Source organism: Diospyros lotus, chromosome 5 (assembly GCF_014633365.1).
Source record: "Diospyros lotus cultivar Yz01 chromosome 5, ASM1463336v1, whole genome shotgun sequence".
NCBI lineage: Eukaryota > Viridiplantae > Streptophyta > Magnoliopsida > Ericales > Ebenaceae > Diospyros > Diospyros lotus.
In genome coordinates this window covers 11,223,923-11,245,926 of record NC_068342.1, presented here as the reverse complement: position 1 = coordinate 11,245,926, position 22,004 = coordinate 11,223,923, and the positions used below count along the sequence as shown (strand labels likewise).

The following is a 22,004-nucleotide window of genomic DNA, read 5'->3' as shown; positions in this document are numbered from 1 at the left end:
TACTTACCAAAACGATTCATAAAGAAACAACCAGCACCATTCACAAATAAGATGGAAGCAAGAACATAAGGCCGGGAGTTTTTTTTACACGGATTTGTCGAAACGAATAAATAAAGGCTACTCACCGATTGACCAAGGGCTTCCAAATAAAAGGAAGACCACTGCCATGGAAAATGAGATATAGTCGAAAGAGGAAGAACTGACTCATGAAGATCGGCCATCAAAAGAAACTATCGGGGGAGCAAAAAGAGAGAGAATCGGCCATTCAATAAAGAGCAATAAAAAACAGCAAATGGGCTTTTATATGACGATGCTAGGGCAAGGCAAAGGGTTAAGTGGGCTTGGGCTTAGGCTTCCTTAAGCCTTGAGCAAATGGGCTCAGACCATTTCTCCTCCAAAGGTTTAATAAAGGGCTTATGGGCCGACTTTTTTAATGGGTTGCCAATGAGTGGTATGAACTATGGATGGTACTTCAATCCCAGGCTTAAGCCTATGAAGATAAACCCGAAAAATTCGTCATAGCCTTGGCCTCATTGGGAAACAAAAAAAAAAAAAAAACAAATCTCCATATGATTCCCAATGAGGCCAGCAAACACAAACAGAAAGACAACAAGCACATGCAACATAATGCAAATAATGCAACAAATGCATAAGCAATTATCAAGTAACCTTACCAATGTTAAGAAAATCGAGACAGCTTCTAAATTTAGCCATAGGCAAAATTTTAGTCCCCATATCAGCAGGATTATATTTAGAAAGCACTTTTTTCCAGTCTAATAATGTTTTGAGACACAATACCATGAATGAAATGCAATCTCACATCTATATGTTTAGTGCATTTGTGAAAAATAGGGTTTTTACATAAGTGAATTACAGATTGACTATCAGAGAAAATAGTCACATTTTCATTAAGAACACACAGTTCATTTAGCAATATCTTAAACCACAAGGCTTCCTTAATAGCCTATGTAACAGCAATGTATTCTGACTTGGTGGTAAAGAGGGTAATAATATGTTGAAGCTGAGACTTCCAACTAATGCATCATTCACACAAAGTAAATATATAGGATGAGGTGGACTTCCTATTATTTCTATCACTAGCATAGTCTGAATCAGTAAACCATTTAATCTCACACTATTAGACTTATGCTTATATATTAATCCTACATTGTAGGTGTCCGTCAAATACTTCAATAACCATTTCACTGCTTCCCAATGAGAGGGACATGGGTTTGTCATAAATCTACTAAGAGTACTAACAGCATAAGCTAGGTCTGACCTATTACACACCATAAAATACATGATCGAACCTGTTACATTTAAGTAAGGAATTATATTCATATATTCTTCTTATTCCTCATTAGTCGGAGATTTATCTTTAGATAATATGAAATGATTTCCTAAAGGTAATAATACTGATTTACTATCATGCATACCAAATCTTTTTAGAATTTTTAACACATATGTTGTTTAATGCAAAAATAACATAGAATTTGACATATCTCTTACAATTTCAATACCTAGGATCTTCTTAGCCATACCTAGGTCTTTTATGTCAAATTATTCACCTAAAGTGGAATTTGTGCTATTGATCTTTTTAACATTAGGGCTAATAAGAAGCACATCATCAACATAAAGTAAAATAAACACATAGTTATTTTTATTTTATGCTGAAAATATAAGTAATGATCAAACTCACTTCTTTTAAAACCAATTGATTTAACAAAAGAGTCAAAACGTTTATATCATTGTCTTGGGGATTGTTTTAAACCATATAAGGATTTTTTTAAGAAATACACAAAAATTGGTTTCCTTTTATCTTCAAAACCTTTGGGTTGATACATAATTTTTTTTTCCTCTAAATCATCATGCAAGAAAATAGTTTTTACATCTAGTTGTTCAAGTTCCCAGTCAAAATATGCAACCAATGCAAGCATAACATGAATGATGGTGTACTTAACAACTGGTGAAAAAATCTCATTACAATCTACCCCTTTCTTTTTGTGTGAATCACTTGGCTACTAACCTAGCCTTAAATATTATTGGTTCACTATCAGTTGTACCCTCTTTAACTTATAAATCCACTTGCAACCCACAATTGACTTATCCTTAAGTATAGAGACTAACTCCCAAGTTTGGTTCTTGTTGAGGGAACTCGTCTCCTCTTTCATTGCTTTTATCCATTATTTTGAATATTTGCTTCTTATGGCTTCCTCATATGTGTTAGGCTCATTTTCATCTAACTCTTGATAGTTAGCATAGGCTAATTCGAAATCTGATGCTAACTTTGAGGTAATCTATGAGACATTTTTTCCCTATCCCTGGCTAGCTGATAATCAAAAACTAATGGCTGGTCAATATGATATTCTTCTATTGTTTCTCTCTTCTCATCTATTTAGGGCTGATTTTGACTCTCCACCTCACTAGAGGTTGAATGAGTGTTCTCCACCTCATCTGAGTTTATAGGAGCTTGGGTACTTGAGTTTTTCAACTCTTCTTGAGGACACTTGTCCTCATTAACTTTGTCACCACTAGGCTTTGTACAAGGTATTTCAGATTCATTAAATGTGACATCTTTACTAACAATAATCTTTATTCCCTTTTGGTTTCTATCCTACACCTTATACCCTTTTACTCCCTTAACGTATCATAAGAAAACACATTTCCTAACTCTAGGCTCTAATTTTCCCTCATTTTGATGAGTGAATGCAGCACAACCAAAAGTTATAAGAATTGAATAATTAGCACATTTTTCATGCCATTTTTTATAAGGAGTATCACCATTTAAAGCAGTTGAAGGAGTTAGATTAATTAGATAACATGCAGTCATAACGGCTTCTCCCCACAATGACATAGGTATATTTAAACTAATCATCATACACCTAACCTTGTCTAAAAGTGTCATATTCATCATCTCAGCTACTCCATTCTGTTGATGAGTGTAAGGGACTGTTTTATGCCTAATAACTCCATATTCCTTGCACAAATTGTCAAAATCAAAATTACAAAATTCTAAACCATTGTCAGTCCTAAGGTATTTTATCTTCTTGTCCGTTTGATTCTCTATTTGAGTTTTACAGTTTTTAAAACTTTTAAAAGTTTCAGACTTATCTTTTAAGAGGATAACCCAAACTCTCATAGAGTAATCATCAATTATGGACATAAAATACTTATTACCACCTGAAGTGGGATTTGACGTTGGCCCTCGTAGATCTGAATGAATGTATTCTAAGGCTCTAGAGATTCTACGGACATTAGAGGAGAAAGACAACCTATGATGTTTTCAAAGGACAAAATGATCACAGAAAGGGATATCAGACACAAAGTCTTTACCAGATGCACCCTTATCACTTAGCAACTTAAGCCCTTTAACACTCGCATGGGCTAACCTATTATGCCACTGGATGGTGGCATCCTGATTGATTAATCCAATATGGGATCCTAGATTATTAATTACCTCAACATTTAATACATAAATCCCATTTCTCCTTACCCCCTTACAGACTACCATTGCTCCTTTAAACATTTTTAACATTCCATTTTCAATTTTTCCAGTTAGACTACTATTTTCTAACTCTCCCACTGAAATTAAATTCCTAACCATTTCGGGTATATACCTAACATCTTTTAATTTGAAGACATAACTAGTGTCTAACTTAACAGAGATGTCTCCTACCCTAATGACCTTATATGCTATGTTGCTACACACTATGGCATGCCTATTTTCATATTCATGCAAAATTTCAAACCAATGTTTTTGTGATGTGACATGAAATGATGCACCTGGATCTAAAATCCATTCATGCATGTTTGACCTAGATGTAACATTTATTTCAATGGAGTCAGAATTTAAGAGCATGTATACTTCACTAGGGTCATATGAGGTTTGTTAGCTTTTTCTTGATCCCTATCTTTTTCTTTATTTTAATTTTTCTATATATAGCAATTTTTAATAAAGTGCCCAGTTTTACCACACCCATAGCACTTCTTACCCTTTTCCTCGGTTTTTGGATTTGGATCTACTTCTACATTTTTTCTTACCACCTCCCTCTTGATTCTTAGACTGAGACCTACCTCTCATCATATGGACCTTACCAAGTCTTTTCTCATATTTTAGTTATATTTCTTTACTTCTTAAGGAATCTATGATAATTTCTGGTGTTAGGGTATCCCTACCATATTTAATGGCATTTTTAACCTCTTTATAAATATCAGAAATAGCATTTAATAAGATCACAACCTTATATTCTTCAGATACTGTTTCACCACAATTAATGATATCTTGAACTAATTTGTTGAAGACATCTAAGTTGTCATCTAGATCCTTAGAGGGGTCAATCTTAAAACTGAAAAAATTCTCTAACAAATAGAGTTTATTTGGTGTGGACTTTTTCACATATAATTTTTTCAATTTTTCCAATAACTCTTTAGTTGTGTCAAGTTTTTCTACTTTTCTTAACACTAAATCAGAAATATGTAAGATTATAGAAGTATATGTTAATTCATCACCTTCTAGTTTTTGTTATTCTTTAGTACCTTCAGGGTATTTACCATATATGGCCTTAGATACTTTATGTTGTACTAAAATTTCCTTCATTTTTTGTTGTCATATAGAAAGTCTTCATTCCCATTGAAAATCCCCAATTCGAAGTGTGTGGTCATATTCACTAAGTATATGAATTACACAAAGAATATGTAGCCTAATTAAATTAATACAAACACACAGTTTAAAATTTAACTCAGGCAGCTGATTCACAGAGGGATAATAAACAGAACTGGAATATGACTAAATAGGGACATAGAAAACTGATTAACAAAGTAAACAGTATTCTAAACCGGTTTTGCACACAGCCAAATAACTGATATCACACACAATAGATTATCAAGATGCACACAACAAAGTATATATATGCACTGAAAATAAATTTCAGAGAACAGTAACTATAAAACAAAATCTCAAACAAGTTGATACAGATTTACCGAGCTAGATCTCAAGAAAGAGATCTATAAAGAAAACGAATCGAGTCTCATGGACCTACAAGCCTCTACGCGCAGCAGCCTGCCAATTACACACCCCGTCACCCCTCGGAGAGTAGGCTGGCATGCGCCGGTCAAAGCGAAGCTACTCGGACGAACGATCACGAATCTGGGGTTGGTTTACCCCGAATCACTCACTGCACAAAGTAATAGAAGTTAGACGATTCGAGTTCCAACGTAAACCCTAGAATCACTTACCGTGTAAATCGATCGAGAAAACCAAAAAGGTTTTTCAATTAGGTTTTGATTTTGCACAACCCAGGAGTCACATGAGGCTCTGATACCATTTGTTGCGGAAGAACACTTACAAAAACAGAATTGGTTAAAGCAATAATCAAAACTAGTGCATTGAAAATAAGAGCATGAAAAATAGAACTCCCTGTAAAGGCGTTTCAAGGCTTAGATTTGAGCCTGTCCAGATCGTACCACTCAGGTAACACCAACGGAATAAAGCCACCAAACCATAGAGAAGCCCCAAAATCCCAAGGACATAAACTCTTTAACAAACAAAGCCCTCTTACAGATCTCGCTTAGAAATCACCCAAACGGATACTCACCAAAACGATCCACAAAGGAACAATCAGCACCACTCACAAATAAGATGCAAGCAAGAACATAAGGCTGAGAGCTTTTTTTAGACGAATCTGTCGAAACGAATAAATAAAGGCTACTCATTGATCGACCAAGGGTTTCCAAAGGAAAGGAATACCACTGCCATGGACAAAGAGATCTGGTCGAAAGAGGAAGAACCGACTCACGAAGATAAACCATCAAAGGAAATTATTGGGAGAGCAGAGAGAGAGAGAGAGAATCGATCGTCAATAAAGGGCAACAAAATACAGCAATGGGCCTTTTATATGACGATGCTAGGGCAAGGCAGAGGGCTAAGTGGGCTTGGGCTTGGGCTTCCTTAAGCCTTGAGCAAATGGGCTTAGCCCATTTCTCCTTCAAAAGCTTAATAAAGGGCTTATGGGCCGACTTCTTTAATGGGCTGCCAATGAGTGGTACGAATTATGGACGGTACTTCAATTCCGGACTGAAACCTATAAAGATAAACCCGAAAAAATCGTCATAGCCTTAGGCCTCATTGGAAAACAAAAACAACATCATGCATATAAGAAAATAAGAAAAAAATATATAGAAAAAAAAGAAATATATGATAAATGTGTAAAAGATAAAGAGAATAAGAGCATTTTAAGCATTACATCAAATTTAATGCTCGATTACTTAATAACAAGGACTAAATTGTGTCAAATTTTAAATCTCAATAGAGATTAGTGTAATTTTTCAAAATTAAGAGGTATTTTTAAATTTTGTCTAGCCTTATGGTTCATAAGTGTAATTTACCCTTTCACTTTTATTTTTTTCCTTTTCTATTTTTCCATTTTATTGTATAAATAAACAATTAGAAAAATTTACATTAAACACTGTCAAGACTTGTTTTTAATTATGAAAAAAATTTCTTATATTTTAAAAAACAAAACTACCTTTATTATTAAAAATTAAAAAAAAAGTAACCGTTTCACCCATAATTTTTCTATTCCTTCTATTTCTCTATTTTCTCGTGCACTTCATCTCTCATACAACTTTTCCTTTTTTCTCTCATTTTAATTACAAAAAATCTTATTTTAACTTACTACAAAATAAAATTTTATATTTAAAAATATATTTGTTAATTACAAAAATAATATTTTTTTACGAATATATTATATGTAGTTAACAAAATTATTGCAATACATTTTAATTACAAATAATTTATAATATTTATATAAATTAAAATGCTTTACGAAAGTGTACATATATAAATTAATATACATATCGACTAAATGTGTAAGTATAAAAAGAAATATTTATAAATATATAAAATTGGAAAAAAATCAAAAGATAAGAAAAAAAAATCAGTAACTTTATATACATATAAATATAAAATTTTGAATACATATTATAAAAAAATCACAAGTGGTTAGTAGTTGGATCGCCAATGCTACATCAAAAACCTATATTTAGTTTAGTATAATGATGATTGGCAATGGACAATACATGTGATTTTAAAAAAAAAAATAGTGTGCAATAAATCATCGAAATAATTGATTGATTATTTTTTATTCTCCATTACATGTCGTGGGTATACAAGTTGTATTGCTTGACAACTACTATCTTGAATTGCACGTAACTTTGGCCATTGATTGTAAAAATGTATAATTGTCGGTATTGGTTTTAGATCATTGAAAATAATATATTTTCTCATCTATATTGTCCAATTATTTGGGATATGGTGGAAAATCCTATCACAATTTGCCAAAAACAAATCTCTATTATGTTGTTATTCGGGATGGAATGAAAAAATCCCATCCCAATTTGCCAAATATAAAAATAAAGAAAGTCAATATTTGCCCTCAAGGTACAGATCAAATGGTTGGACGTTAGAATTCGCACCAGTAGGTTGTGTGTTTGATTTGTTGCCCTACGCAGTGAGACAAAACCTTAATCTGTGATTTACTTTTTCTGTCGAAATCGAGAACATGAGCAATGGGAGACCGTATAATGACGAAAATCCCAATAAAGTCAATATTTGTTTTGTTGCTTTAATTGGGATCCATTTATGTTGCATGAGAAATGGGATAAATATGGGAAAACGCCGTCACTATGTGAGTTGTAAGAGCATCTCTAATGTTGTCCAACATTGGTTTATACCAAAAATTTTAATGCCATTTTAGTGTTGTCTCCAATGTGTAACACCATTGGTGTAAAAGATAATCAAATATGAATATTCTATAAATAAATATTTAATAAATATTAATTTATTTATTTAACTTAGTATAATAAAAAAATATTTATTTATTTAAATATTTTCTTTCTATTAAGTAATTATTAAAATAAAAAAATTCATATACATAAACAAAAATAGTTCATTTTATATTAACATGGTATTTATAAAATATATTAAATATTTTAAAATATATTAATATTATACTCATTTTATAGATTTTAATAAAATATTCCTGTCGGTATATATTTTTTGTAATAATTTAATTAATATTTCTAATTATTAATCAAGATATACAAATATAATAAAAGTGATAAAGGATATAAGGGGAATAAGTTGTTTTGAAGTTCTACAAAGAGGGGTAAAATTGGAAATAAAATGAAAAATAAAATTTGATGTTGGTGAATAGTATAACACTATTCACTCAACACCAAATTTGGTGATTGAAAATTGTGCCCAACACCATTTTGCTGTATTCATTTGAGAGGTTTATGCGCCAAATAACAATTAGCGCTGCAATTGTCGCATTTGTTAGAGATGCTCTAAATTTGTGGTTTCTCATCACTATTGTTAACAACTCAATTTGCACGTGACAAAATGAGCTAAAATGAGAAAAGGTACTTGAAATGCTACCTATCGTTAATTAAAGAGAGATACAAAGCGAATAAAAGAGAGAGAGACAAAGTAAATGAGTGCATTTTTTTATATTTAGGAACATTTGATAACCGTAAATAGACAATAATGGGCTAATTGGAAAAAAAATTTTGTATAATAAGGGTAATTGTTTTATTTTTTTAATTTATTTACTTGTTCATGATGATATGCTCTACCTATATATATATATAATAAACGTGTAATAATAAAACTATGATATTCGTAAATAAAACAAGAATTTCCAATCATGTCCTAAATTCTTATACACAATTTTGTGTCAACACACGTGTCATATCCAAAGTTCATTTTCGTCATTCAATCAACATTAATTTTTGACCTCGTTACGTTCATATGCAACATTGTTGTCATTTGGCATTAGCTGTCAATTGTTTGATGAAAAAGAAAAAAATAAGTATTAGCAAAATAAGAAAAATAAACATGCATATTTATTATCTCTATTTAGACGTTTCAATTTTCTTGTTGTTCATAAGAATTGTTATAACTTGTTTCAACAACGATGTGTTTTGTTGATTTAAAAACTATTGACGAATTAGTATTTCAATCAAAATCTCTGGTTTAATTAACGATGAAACCTATTATCAATGGATTCTATTGGTCACTAGATTAAGTTGTGGACAAAACTTAGTCGTATATTTTCTTTCTATCCATTTGTATTTGTCCATGTTGCTATATCTCTCTCCCCCAACATTCATGCGTGACCACAATAATAATAGGGCATAACTGACATTATAGGTAGTCATCGACAGATAATCATATTGTTCATAATCGAATTGTAGATAAATATATATATATATAAATATATATTTTAAAAACATAAAAGTTTATAAAATATAATTGTAAATGATATATAATTTATAATAGATAAATTGTTCATTAAACATAAATTTAAAACATAACGTATGTTATACTTTTGTTATCAAGATAATTAGTTATACTTTTAATTATAATTATGCTTTAATTAATTTATTTACACAAATAGTAATACGACATTCTTGATTATTTGAATAATTTATAATAACTTTAAACTCTTATTTTACCAGACACATCTCTATATAACTAACAATTTAAAATACATTTTATCTATATTTTTATTAATTTGAAACACCACATAAAAATTTTAAAAACAAAAAATAACTTAAAGCTTATAAAAAAAAAAAGCCCGGCGAAACAGTCTCTAAATCATATAGAAGCTCAGTCCTGCGAATCTCTCTCTCTCTCTCTCTCTCTCTCTCTCACGGTCTCTGTTCTCAACTCCTTTCGGATAGATAAGCCCCAAACCCGAAGGCCTGCCCGCTGGCGTTGATTTCTCTTTCCTTTTCATCCGCCGCCATGGCGAGTCTGGCTCTGCCCATTCTCACCTCTCTGCTTAAACCCCATAAAACCCACCTCTCCTTCCTATTCTCGGCAAGCCCCAACGCCGTTTTTATTCGCCAACGCCATTTCAAGACGCCCGTGGTCTCTGCAATCACCACCTCTGCGAATACTCGACACTCGGACCCAGAAGAGGCCGCCAAGAAGGCCTCGTCGGTGCCCACCTTCCAACAAGCCATTCAGCGCCTCCAGGTTCGCTTGCCCTGCTCTTTACGTGTTTCTCTGTTCGTCGGTTGCCTGTTGGGTTCCGAGAAAATGATGGGAAAATTTTAAGTGAAGTTAAAAAAAAAAAAGCCTTTCCGTGTATAGCAGAGAGCAGAGAACCCTGACTTTGTTGGGTTTTATCGTTTCTTATCTGTTTGTTTGCGTTTTCAACCGGTTCAGGCAATCAAAGGGAATGCTTCGCGGTTCATTTTTAAAATTCAGTGGTTCCCCGTTTGGTCGCTGGGAAAGCCTGGGGAAGTAGAGTGAAACAAATTTAGAAATTCGAAGTTGTAGAAGTAATGCAGGAACTTGCCATGAAGCCTTACCCTAACGCTTGTGCTTTTTCGCCGAGGCAGACAAGAACCGAATTAGCTTCTTTGCATTTCTTATTGTCTTACATTTTTTAGAAGCTACCAAGAAAATTGATGCGAATATATAGGAAAATAAACTTGTTAATTATTTGGAAGTTGGACAATTTTAATTGGTTATTGCTTGCTACATTAGGGCTATCTTTTTGATTTGGATGTGAATAATATGCATGGTACTTCTCCTCCATGCTTTCCTATTTATGATTATCTGTAATGAATGCTCTTAATGATGTAGGAATATTGGGCTTCTGTAGGATGTGCTGTAATGCAGTGCAGCAACACTGAGGTAAGTAATACAAGCTTTCTTCTTAGAGAGTCTTTGTATCCTGTCCGTATGTCATCTTTACCTAAGCTCCTTTCTCTTCATTGTCTTTATTTCTTTAAACTAATTCTGAAAGATAGTGGTATTTACTGCTGGTAAATTTCCATGTCATTCTGGGGCAATGTCTTCTAGTTTGCCTGGACTGAGGTTAACATGTCAGGGGCCATTTGACAGAGTTTTCTGTTTTCGTGTTCAATTTTCATTTCACTTTAAAAACAACTTAACGTGCTGTTTGATAAAAATATGTTGTTTTCATTTTTGTGTTCGTTTATGTCATGGCCCAAGGGTTAACATGTAATTAGATGGTTATTAGAAGGGTATGGCAGGCTATTGTAGGTTGTTATAACTGTAATAACCCACTTGGCATGGCAGCCTAGTTGGCACATGGCCACTTGGAGATTCTAGAGAGTTAGTTAGAAGGAGCTTCTAATGTAACCAGCTCCTATAAATAAGAAGCTGCTCATGAGGATGGGGATATGTGAAGATTATTCCACAAGTCCTTTCCCTCCCATTCAATCTCAATTCTCTCTCTCTCTCTCTCTCTCTCTCTCTCTCTCGCTCATATCTCCTTTCTCGCCATTATTCATTCCTAAAATCCTAGAAACACAACCCGACAGATCTCAGATCTGACATTTGGTATCAGAGACAGCGACCTAGCGAAGGGTAGTATGGCCGACGGAATGTGAGGGAAGCAGGCGGAGGCACGGGTGGATGCCATGGAAGCCGAGTTGCGTCAGAATCAGGCTCAAGTAGAGGATCGCCTAGAAATCTTGGAGTTAGGAATACGGAATACACAGGAAGAGATTAATCGAAGTCGATCGGAATATACGTCCAATTTGGACCAGGTAGCGAGCGAAATTAGATCGGAATTCGTGGGATATGCGGCCAGTTTCGATAGAGCTATTAACGGGATCAGGGATGAATTCGCCGATTTAAACCAACAGCTTAGTCAGCAGCTGAGTGTGGCTTTGGGAATATTTGCTCGGCAACCCCAAGCCAGTCTGCCAACTGACTTTCCCCCGAGGGCCTCGTCAGCGCCAATTTTGACTACACCGCGAGCACGGCAAGGGATGGATGACCTAGTGGAGGTCAGGAACCGGGAGGAAACAGAGGACGATCTCATGAACCGAGGCGGGCGAATCAACCACTCCCATCCTCAAGGGCTGCGGATGGACATTCCGCTGTTCGAGCGTGATCGTCCTCGATGGTGGGTACGACGTTGTGAAAGGGTCTTCTACCAGTACCGGGTGGCGGAGGGTGATAAGGTAAATATGGCGGCAACTTACTTGGATGATGTGGCTGATGCCTGGTTCCAGAATTGGAGCAGGGGCAGAGAGGAGCTGAGTTGGCCTAGATTTGTGAATGACATATGCAATCGGTTTGGAGAGAAGACAAGGACTAACGTCATAGAAGAATTTAACAAACTCAAGCAAAAGGGATCGGTGGAAGAATACTTAATGAAATTTGAGGTGCTAAGATCGTTGTTAGCCTTAGCTCATCCATCCTTGGACGAAGCTTATTTCGTGTCCAGCTTCATCAGCGGGTTGGATGAACAAATCCGACCCACAGTTAAGATGCTCTATCCGACTTCGGTGGAACAAGCCGCTGAACAAGCATACTTGCATGAGATGGCGTTGGACGCTTTTGTCAAGAGACATCGGTTATTTCCTAAAGGGAGTAGGGAGGAGAGTCCATATGGGACTTCCAGTAAGGGTAGCAATCCACCATGGTCAAAGAATGGGATGGCAGGAAGACCTCCCCCAACGCCAAACCTAGCTAAAGATCTCACGCTAGATCAGAAGCGACAACTGAGATTATGTTTTCGTTGTGGTGAGAAGTTTGGCCCCGGACACCAATGCAAACGTATGTTACTTACGATGGAAGGCCTCCAGAATGAAGAGACGGACCAAGATGGAGGGGAGGACCTTGGGGCACAAGAGGAAGGCGACAAAGGAGGGGAGATCTCAATGCATGCATTGCAAGGTCATGCATCAGGCCGAGTATTAAAGGTATGGGGAACAACAGGAAAAAGGAACCTGGTAGTACTCATTGATAGCGGCAACACCCATAGTTTCCTTGATTAGGAAACAGCCTCCACCCTCCAGTGTGAACTGCTGGCAACTACTCCTCTGTCAGTAATGATTGCAAATGGAAGCAAAATGGTAAGTCACTACAAATGCAGGGAGTTCAAATGGCAGATGGGGGGTCTTGAGTTTGCAGTAGATTTGAGGATTCTTCGGCTTGGGGGATGCCACATTGTGTTGGGAGTAGATTGGATGAGGACGGTAAGCCCTCTGGTATTTGACTTCAACACACTCGAAGTCACCTTTGATAAAGAAGGCCGCAAAATCACCCTAAAAGGGTGCCAGGAGACAGGGGAGTGCAAAGCGGTATCGGGTAAATGATTACAGAAGTTGCTGGATCAAGGGGAAACACTGGTAGGGCAGCTACATTCACTGTACGCCTTGGAAAGGGGCAACTACGTCGGAGAATGCAAGCTAAGAACCAGAGACCAACTTACCACCCACTCAACTGATCCCTATCTCAAGCAGGTACACTCTCTTGACCCTGTCCACACATTGTTGATGGAATTTGAGGATTTGTTTGCTGTTCCGACTAACCTACCCCCACAACGATTCCTTGATCATTCCATCCATCTTAAATCCAATATTGAACCCGTTAACCTAAGAGCCTACCGTTATTCACCTATCCAAAAGGCAGAAATTGAGAGCCTCATCAAAGACATGCTCAATAAATCCCTCATTCAACCCAGCTAGAGTCCCTTTGCCTCTCCAATACTGTTAGTAAAGAAAAAAGACGGTACATGGAGGTTTTGTGTCGATTATCGGCAACTAAACTCCCTCACCATCAAGAATAAATTTCCCATTCCCATCATTGAGGACCTTTTGGATGAACTAACCGGAGCAACCATCTTTTCCAAACTAGATCTCATCTCCGGTTACCACCAAATCAGAATGAACCCACAAGACTGTTACAAGACCGCCTTTAGGACACACCAGGGACACTATGAGTTCTTGGTAATGCCTTTTGGCCTTACTAATGCCCCAGCTACATTCCAAGCTCTTATGAATCACATTTTTGCTCCCTACCTTCGAAAATTTCTTTGATGACATTTTAATATATAGCCCCAGCCTACACCAGCACCTCAGCCACCTACGAACAGCATTTGAAATCCTCAAAAAACATCAACTCTTTGTGAAAAAGTCTAAATGTACATTTGCAGAGCCAAGAGTGAAATACCTAGGCCATATAATTACTGGCCAAGGGGTCAGTACAGACCCATAGAAGGTAGCTGCCATGGAGAATTGGCCTAAACCTAAATCACTGAAGGAATTGAGGGGTTTCTTGGGGCTCACTGGTTATTATCGGCGATTCATCAGAAGCTATGGGGTATTGAGCAAACCTCTAACTGTTTTGCTTAAAAAGAATAATTTCCATTGGGGCCAGGAGGTAGATGAGGCTTTTGCAGCTTTAAAGGTCGCCATGACTCAAGCTCCAGTATTGGCCCTCCCCGATTTTTTGAAGGAATTTGTACTGGAAACGGATGCCTGTGACGTAGGAGTAGGTGCTGTTCCAAGTCAAGAGGGCAGACCAATATCGTACTTGAGTTAAGCCCTTGCAACCCGGCATTTAGGTCTCTGCATATACGACAAAGAGCTGCTAGCGGTTCTGATGGCAGTAGATAAGTGAAGGTACTATCTAGAGGGTAAGCGATTTATCATTCGAACAGACCATGAAAGCTTGAAGTTCTTATCGCAGCAAAGGGTGAACAATCAACTTCAACGCAAAGGGATTACTAAACTGATGGGCTATGACTATCTCATCCAATACAGAAAAGGAAAAGAAAATTTGGTGGCAGATGCGTTATCTAGAAAGGCGGAACCGGGCATTTGCCATGCCATCTCAGCTTTGGTACCCGATTGGGTGTAGGAGATATCTAACAGCTATGAGAACACGGCTTGGGTTAAGGACAAAATCACTGAGCTGACAGTCCAACCTCAAGGGGACACGAGATACACCTTCCAGGGTGGCTTGCTGAAGTATCAAAGCCGAGTGGTCATCGGCGACTACGAGCAGTTGAGGAGCCGAATATTGCGAGCTTTGCATGATTCTCCTATAGGGGGCCATTCGGGATTACAGGTTACATACCGACGGGTAAGACAGCTATTCTATTGGTCGGGTCTGAAGAAGGACACCACTCAATATGTGCTGCAATGCACCATCTGTCAAAGGTGCAGGCATGAGTAGGTCCCATATCCCGGCCTTCTACAACCATTGGAGATCCCAGCCCAAGCTTGGGAACAAATCTCCATGGACTTCATTGAAGCTCTCCCTAAATCGGAAGGATTTGATACCATCCTGGTAGTCGTAGATCGCCTAACTAAGTTCGGTCACTTCATCCTCCTCGCTCACCCATTTACAGCCACTGAAGTCGCCAGAAAATTGATGGATAGCGTCTTTAAGGTTCATGGGATGCCGAAAGCTATGATTTCAGATCGAGATAAAATATTTACAATCCAATTCTGGAAAACATTATGCTAGGGGCTGGGCATCGGGTTGCAAATGTCATCCGCCTACCATCCGGAGACCGACGGCCAAACTGAACGCGTCAACCAGTGTCTAGAGACCTACCTCTGGTGCCTATGTTTTACCAAACCCCGAAGTTGGAGCCGTTGGTTATCATTGGCTTAATGGTGGTATAACACCAACTTCCATACCGCACACAAAAGAACCCCATTTGAGGCCTTATTCGGCTATCCTCCCCCAATCATTCCTGCTGTGATGCACTACACTTCAGCAGAAGTATCAGCAGACCACTATCTCCAGACACGACAGGATGCCCTTCAGATGATAAAGAGGGAACTCAGCTTGGCTCAACAAAGGATGAAACATCAGGCTGACAAACACCGAACTGATCGGACCTTTGAGGTGGGTGACGAAGTATTTCTGAAGGTCAAACGGTTCCAACAGCATTTGTTTCACAAGGGACCTATCTCTAAAATTAGCCCAAAGTACTATGGTCCCTTCAAAATATTGGATAAGATCGGCACTGTCGCCTATAAACTGCAATTACCGGATGGTGTGGGGCTACATCCAGTATTTCAGGTCTCACTCCTCAAGAAGGTAGTCGGCACTGCAGCTGTTGTTAGCCAGAATCTACCCGAGCTATCTGATGATGCAGTTATGGACGGTGAACCTAAGGCTGTGATTGATCGGCGGGTCATTTATAGGGATTCCTAGCCCATCACTCAGGTCCTAGTCCAATGGACACACCTACATCCGGACAATTCCACTTGGGAATACTTGCCGGAGCTACTTCAGCGTTACCCCAGGATGACTAGCCTTCTATAATTTCTTGAGGGCAAGAAATATTTTAAGGGGCGGGGAGTGTCACGGCCCAAGGGTTAACATGTAATTAGATGGTTATTAGAAGGGTATGGCAGGCTATTGTAGGTTGTTATAACTGTAATAACCCACTTGGCATGGCAGCCTAGTTGGCACATGGCCACTTGGAGATTCTAGAGAGTTAGTTAGAAGGAGCCTCTAATGTAACCAGCTACTATAAATAAGAAGCTGCTCATGAGGATGGGGATATGTGAAGATTATTCCACAAGTCCTTTCCCTCCCATTCAATCTCAATTCTCTAACTCTATCTCATTCTTTCTCTCTCTCTCTCGCTCATATCTCCTTTCTCGCCATTATTCATTCCTAAAATCCTAGAAACACAACCCGACAGATCCCAGATCTGACAGTTTATTTCTTAATTTTTTATTTTCTCACTCCAACCTCACCTGTCGATAGCCACCATAGAATCGTCAACACACCAGTGGCTCTCAGACAGTCTTCTGAGATATTTTCCCAATTCCTTGTGATTTTTCTTGGTCGACACATGTTGCTCTCTGTCTACCCATTATTTTACAGCTATACGTGTTGTGCTTCTTTTTGGTGGATCTGGTCACGAACAAAGACCGAAGTGATTGAATTTCCTTTGGGATTCCTTTTGTTTGGGTCAAAATCTGAGATAATATTATGAGCATGAGCATTGAATTGAATGATTCAGTTTGTTGGAGCTCTGGAAGCTTGATTTTGGCTGGTAGACACTTGATTAGGTTGAATATTTTGTTGTTGGTGTCACTGCTCGCGCTGCTACTGCTGGTTGTTGTTGCAGACAACAATGGAGTTGACAGTTCACATCCCAATCTGCACCACGTGCTATATGCAGAAGGGGGGGGGGGGGGGGGGAGTGATGCACTGCCATTATAGCAATAGTGCGAGTGTTTTCTTGCTCGAGATCTGGTAGGGGTTCGCGCCACCAGTGGTGGGGTGACTCCATGGGCGTTTGATGGTGAGAGACACACAAGGTTGGGGGGGGGGGGGGGGGGGGGGAAGATGCCATGGTAGCTGGTGATAAACTTCCCCTGTTCTCTATTTTCTGGGTATGTTCTGGTTTGATGAGAAAATTTGGTTGGGTTTGTCTTATTTCTTGGTGAAAGAGAATGTGGGAGGGAGAAATGAAAAAAGTGCAAACACCTTTTTGGAGTTTTTAAAATTTGTGAAAATGAAATAAAGGAATAAAATGCCATTTTCTGTTTTCATTGTCAAAATAGTGAAAATGAACATTGAAAACTGAAAATGGTAAGCCTACCAGATGGACCCTTAATGAGTGATTCTCCTTGTTTATGCTTATGCATAGTTGCTAAAAGAAAAATATGCAAGGATGCTGTTCAATGTGCACACATAAATATGCCTTTAGGTTCTGTTGAGATATTCATTCTCCATACTCTGGAATAATGGGCAAAACACCCAAATCTGTTTCAACTTTGCAAATCCACCTTCTTGTAATTTACTAATGTGGTTTATTTTGGCATTGATTGCATTGTCCAGGTTGGAGCAGGGACTATGAATCCTCTAACTTTCTTAAGGGTACTTGGTCCAGAACCATGGAATGTCGCGTAAGTATGTTTTAACTTTGTAGTGGTTCCTGCTTCCTAGATATTAAGGGGATTGCTATACTGGGACATCAGAATATAATTCTGGATGGATTTTGATGTCAATAATGATATTGTTGGCTCTGATCACAAGGAGCTTTGAATGGACAATGAATGACCGTATTTATTTGAGAGAATGATTGTGCATTTCTGCTACTGGCATTTGGAGATGACTTAAATTTAAGTACTTAAATGGTTGCAAAGTGAACTCAATACTGCCTGGAATGATTATGCAAATGCATTACTAATTTATCTATTCTTAGGCTAATATGGTTGCTCAGATTTTCATTTATTTTGGTGAAATTGTGTTATGTAATGGTCAAAATTTGTGCATCTGATCTAAATCTATCCGTGATGCCTAAGTGTTGCCTATTCTTCACAAATCAAAGAAGTCTAATATTCTTTTATGATGTGGTGACCAAGCCAATGAAGTGTATATGCAGAAGGCTTCTTTTTTCTAGTGGGATGAGTATCTCGTGAAACTTTCTGAAGGAGGCACTTGTATGTTTTCAAGCAGTCACTTAGGTGTGGTTTACAAAATTCTGTGAAGCAATACTTGGCGTTGGTCTCAATTGGGGTCAGACACACCATTCAGTTTTTCATTGGTCCTGAAATTTGGTTTCTATTTGTTGTATTTTGAGAGGTGAAAAGTATTCTGATTTCTTTATTCACAATGAGGTGTATATATATATATATATATACCAATCTACAAGGTACAACCATAGGACAACATATCTTCCTAATATATATGTACAGCACTATCTAGCATATATATATATATATTTTATAGTACAACACTAGTTCTAACATTCCCCCTCAAGCGGACGCATATATATCATATGTACCTAATTTGGTACAAATGTAGGCAAGCCGTGGACCCCGTAATTCCTTGGTAAGAAAATTAGCCAGCTGGTCATTAGGGCCAACAAATGAGGTACTAATCTCTCTAGAAATCAACTTTTGTCTCACAAAGTGACAATCTATCTTTATGTGTTTGATCCGCTCATGAAAAACTGTATTAGAGACAATATGAAGAGCTGTTTGATTATAAAAAATAAGTTGTATAGGCCCTGAATCTCCAAATTTCAACTCCATGAGAAGTTGCTTGAGCCAAATCAACTCACATGTGGCTAAAGCCATGGCTCAATATTCTGCTTCTGTGCTAGATTTAGCCACAACATTTTATTTCTTACTCTTCCTAGACACCAAAGTTCCTCTAACCATGATACAATAACCTAAGATAGAGCGCCTATTTGTAGGACAACCAACCCAATCCGCATCAGTAAATCCCATAACGTGCTTGTGTCTTTTGTTCTCAAACAACAAACCTTTATCAAGAACACTTTTAATGTACCTTAAGATACACACTAAAGTGTGCCAGTGACTATCACAAGGGGAGTCCAAGAATTGTCTTACTACACTTACAACAAAAGAGATGTCTGGCCGTGTAATGGTGAGGTAATTAAGCTTCCCAACCAATCTCCTATATTGCCAAGGATCCTCTAATGGCTCCCCCTATTTTGGTACAAGCTTAACATTAGGATCCATAAGAGTATCTATAGGCCAGGAATCAAGCATATCAGTTTCTTCCAAAATATCTAAGGCATACTTCCTTTGAGAGGTGCACACACCATGGGCTGATTGAGCTACCTCAATGCCAAGAAAATACTTCAACCTGCTCAAATCCATGGTCTGAAAATGAGAATGCAAATGAGTCCTCAACTGCTCAATACGAACCTCATCATTTCATGTAATAACAATATCATCTACGTACACCACCAATAATATGACTCCAGCAGTAGAATGACGATAGAAAACAGAATGATTAGCTTCACTTTTACTCATACCAAAAGATTGGATGACAGAACTGAAGCGGCCAAACCATCACCGAGGAGATTGCTTCAGGCCATATAAGGATTTCTTCATGCGACATACTAGTCGAGACTCCCTCCTTTTGAGCAACAAAATCAGGAGGTTGCTTCATGTATACTTCCTCTTGAAGATTGCTATGAAGAAAAACATTTTTAATATCCAGCTAATAAAGAGGCCACTGCTGAATAGCGGCCATGGTAAGAAAAACATGAATAGAAGCAATCTTAGCCATGAGAGAGAATGTATCACCATAATCCAGGCAAAAAATTTGAGTATAGCCCTTAGTAACCAACTGAGCCTTTAGATAATCAATAGACCAACTTTAACTATAAACACCCACTGACAACCAACAGTAGACTTCCTCGGAGGGAGAGGAACTAGATTCCATGTCTCATTAGCCAGCAAGGTAGGCATCTACTCATCCATAGCATGTCTCCACCCAGGGTGAGAAAGAGCTTCAGCATCTGTCTTAGGAATAGAAACAAAAGAGAGCAAATGCAAAAGCAAAATAAATAGGTGACAAACGGTGATAGCTCATAAAAGTATAAATGGGATGAGGGTTGCGAGTGGAACATGTACCACGACGAACAGGAGCTTGGGCAGAGTCAGAGGGAGACGAAATGATGGCACCAACTGGAGGAAGACATGAATCTAAAGGAATACCATAATTGACAATCGGAGGAGTGGCAGCTGAAGGCACTAATGGAGGCTTAGAACAACGTTGATAAGTTTTGAGAGGAACAGGAGGAACAAGAACAAGTATTGAGACCAGAGGAGGAAAAGAAGGGATAGGAAGAACCTCATGAAGGGAGGAAGAAGACCCACCAGACGAAGAAGAGAAAAAAGGTGTAGACTCAAAGAATGTGGCATCAAAAGAGAGAGTATCTACCAAGTTCAAGAGAGTAGCACTTGTATCCCTTCTAATGACGAGAGTAGCCTAGAAATACACACTTGATTGAGCGAGGAGACAATTTATCATGACCAAGGGAAAGAAGATGAACAAAACAGGTTGAGCTAAAGACACGAGGGGGAATAGGATAGATGGGATCATGAGGAAAAAGTAAAGTATGCGGAATGGCCCCATTTAGAATAGTGGATGGCATCCGGTTGATCAGATAACTAGAAGTGAGAAGAGTGGCATCCCAAAAGACAACAGGAACATGCATGTGAAGGAGCAGTCTCAATGAGATGACGGTTTTTACGTTCAACCACCCCATTTTGTTGCCGAGTATAAAAACAAGAAAATTGATGAACAATACCCCAAGATGAGAGAAAAACCTGAAATACATGAGAACAATATTCCTTGGCATTATCACTGTGAAGGATCCGAATGGTATGACCAAATTGAGTAGAAATTTCATTACAAAAAGTGAATAAAGATTGCAATTCAGCACGATCTTTCATTAAGTAAGGCCAAGTACAACGAGAATGATCGTCAATGAATATAACAAAATAGAAAAAACCCTGTTTAGTGTTGACTCTACTAGGACTCCAAATGTCTGAATGTACAAGATCAAAAGGAGCATCAGCTCGTTTATTAAGATGACTAGAATAAGAAGAACGAACATGTTTGCCTAGCTGATAAGACTCGTATTCTAGAATAGTTAATGAAGAGTAGATAAATGAGGATGACCAAGCTGAGAATGAATCTGAAAAGGAGATGCCCTTGTAGTATATCATAAGCAGATGACGTAGATGACGACAGGGCCAGATAGTAAAGTCCCTCATACTCATGTTCTATGTCAATCATCAGTCTCATACCTCGTTCCTGCACAAGAACAGACTCATAATCAAAGATAACACGACAATTCAAAGAATGAGTGAGACGACTAATAGAAATGAGACTATACGGGCAACTAGGAACATGTAAAACAAAATTAAGAAAAATAGATGGAAGTGGACCAGCCCTACTGATACCGATGGAAAGGATTTTAGACTCATCAACCACAGTGATAGGAGGAAGGGACGCAAAGGAATCAAAGTGAGAGAATAAAGATTTATTACTAGAAATATGCTCTGAAGCAACATAATCAAGAATCCAAGGACTAAATTGAGTATGAGTAAGACATATATGAGGAGTACCAGTGGGTGATTGAGTAGAAGAAAGAGATCCTTGGGCAATAGAAACTACGGGGGATGAGGCATGCCAAGCTACCTGGAACTGATGATACTTAGCCAACTCCTCAGCATAAATTGTATATGTAGAAGCTAATCGCTCAGTATGAGAGGTATTGAATCTCACGGACTATGTGTCTGCACCCTCAGGAATTGCAACATTGGCCTTGGCAGGGTGACCATGGAGTGCATAATATGTATCTTTATAATGACCATGGCGACGACAATAATTACAATAAGGGCGCTTACCATTGCGACCACAC

The 22,004-nt window shown here is 37.8% G+C and overlaps 1 protein-coding gene across 3 annotated transcripts in view; it reads left to right on the top strand.

Moving 5' to 3' along the window:
* The first annotated feature begins 9,697 nt into the window (after window positions 1–9,697).
* LOC127801162 (glycine--tRNA ligase, chloroplastic/mitochondrial 2) overlaps window positions 9,698–22,004 on the top strand; it is a 133,120-nt gene continuing 120,813 nt past the window's right edge. For 2 of the 3 annotated variants that reach the window (XM_052336049.1, XM_052336048.1), the window contains exons 1-3: window positions 10,013–10,042; window positions 10,658–10,708; window positions 17,651–17,718. In XM_052336049.1, the coding sequence (XP_052192009.1) occupies window positions 17,712–17,718 (7 nt within the window). In that variant the 5' untranslated portion in view covers window positions 10,013–10,042; window positions 10,658–10,708; window positions 17,651–17,711. Of the gene's footprint in view, window positions 10,043–10,657; window positions 10,709–17,650; window positions 17,719–22,004 lie in introns of all 3 variants that reach the window. The other variant, XM_052336047.1, reaches the window with a different exon arrangement.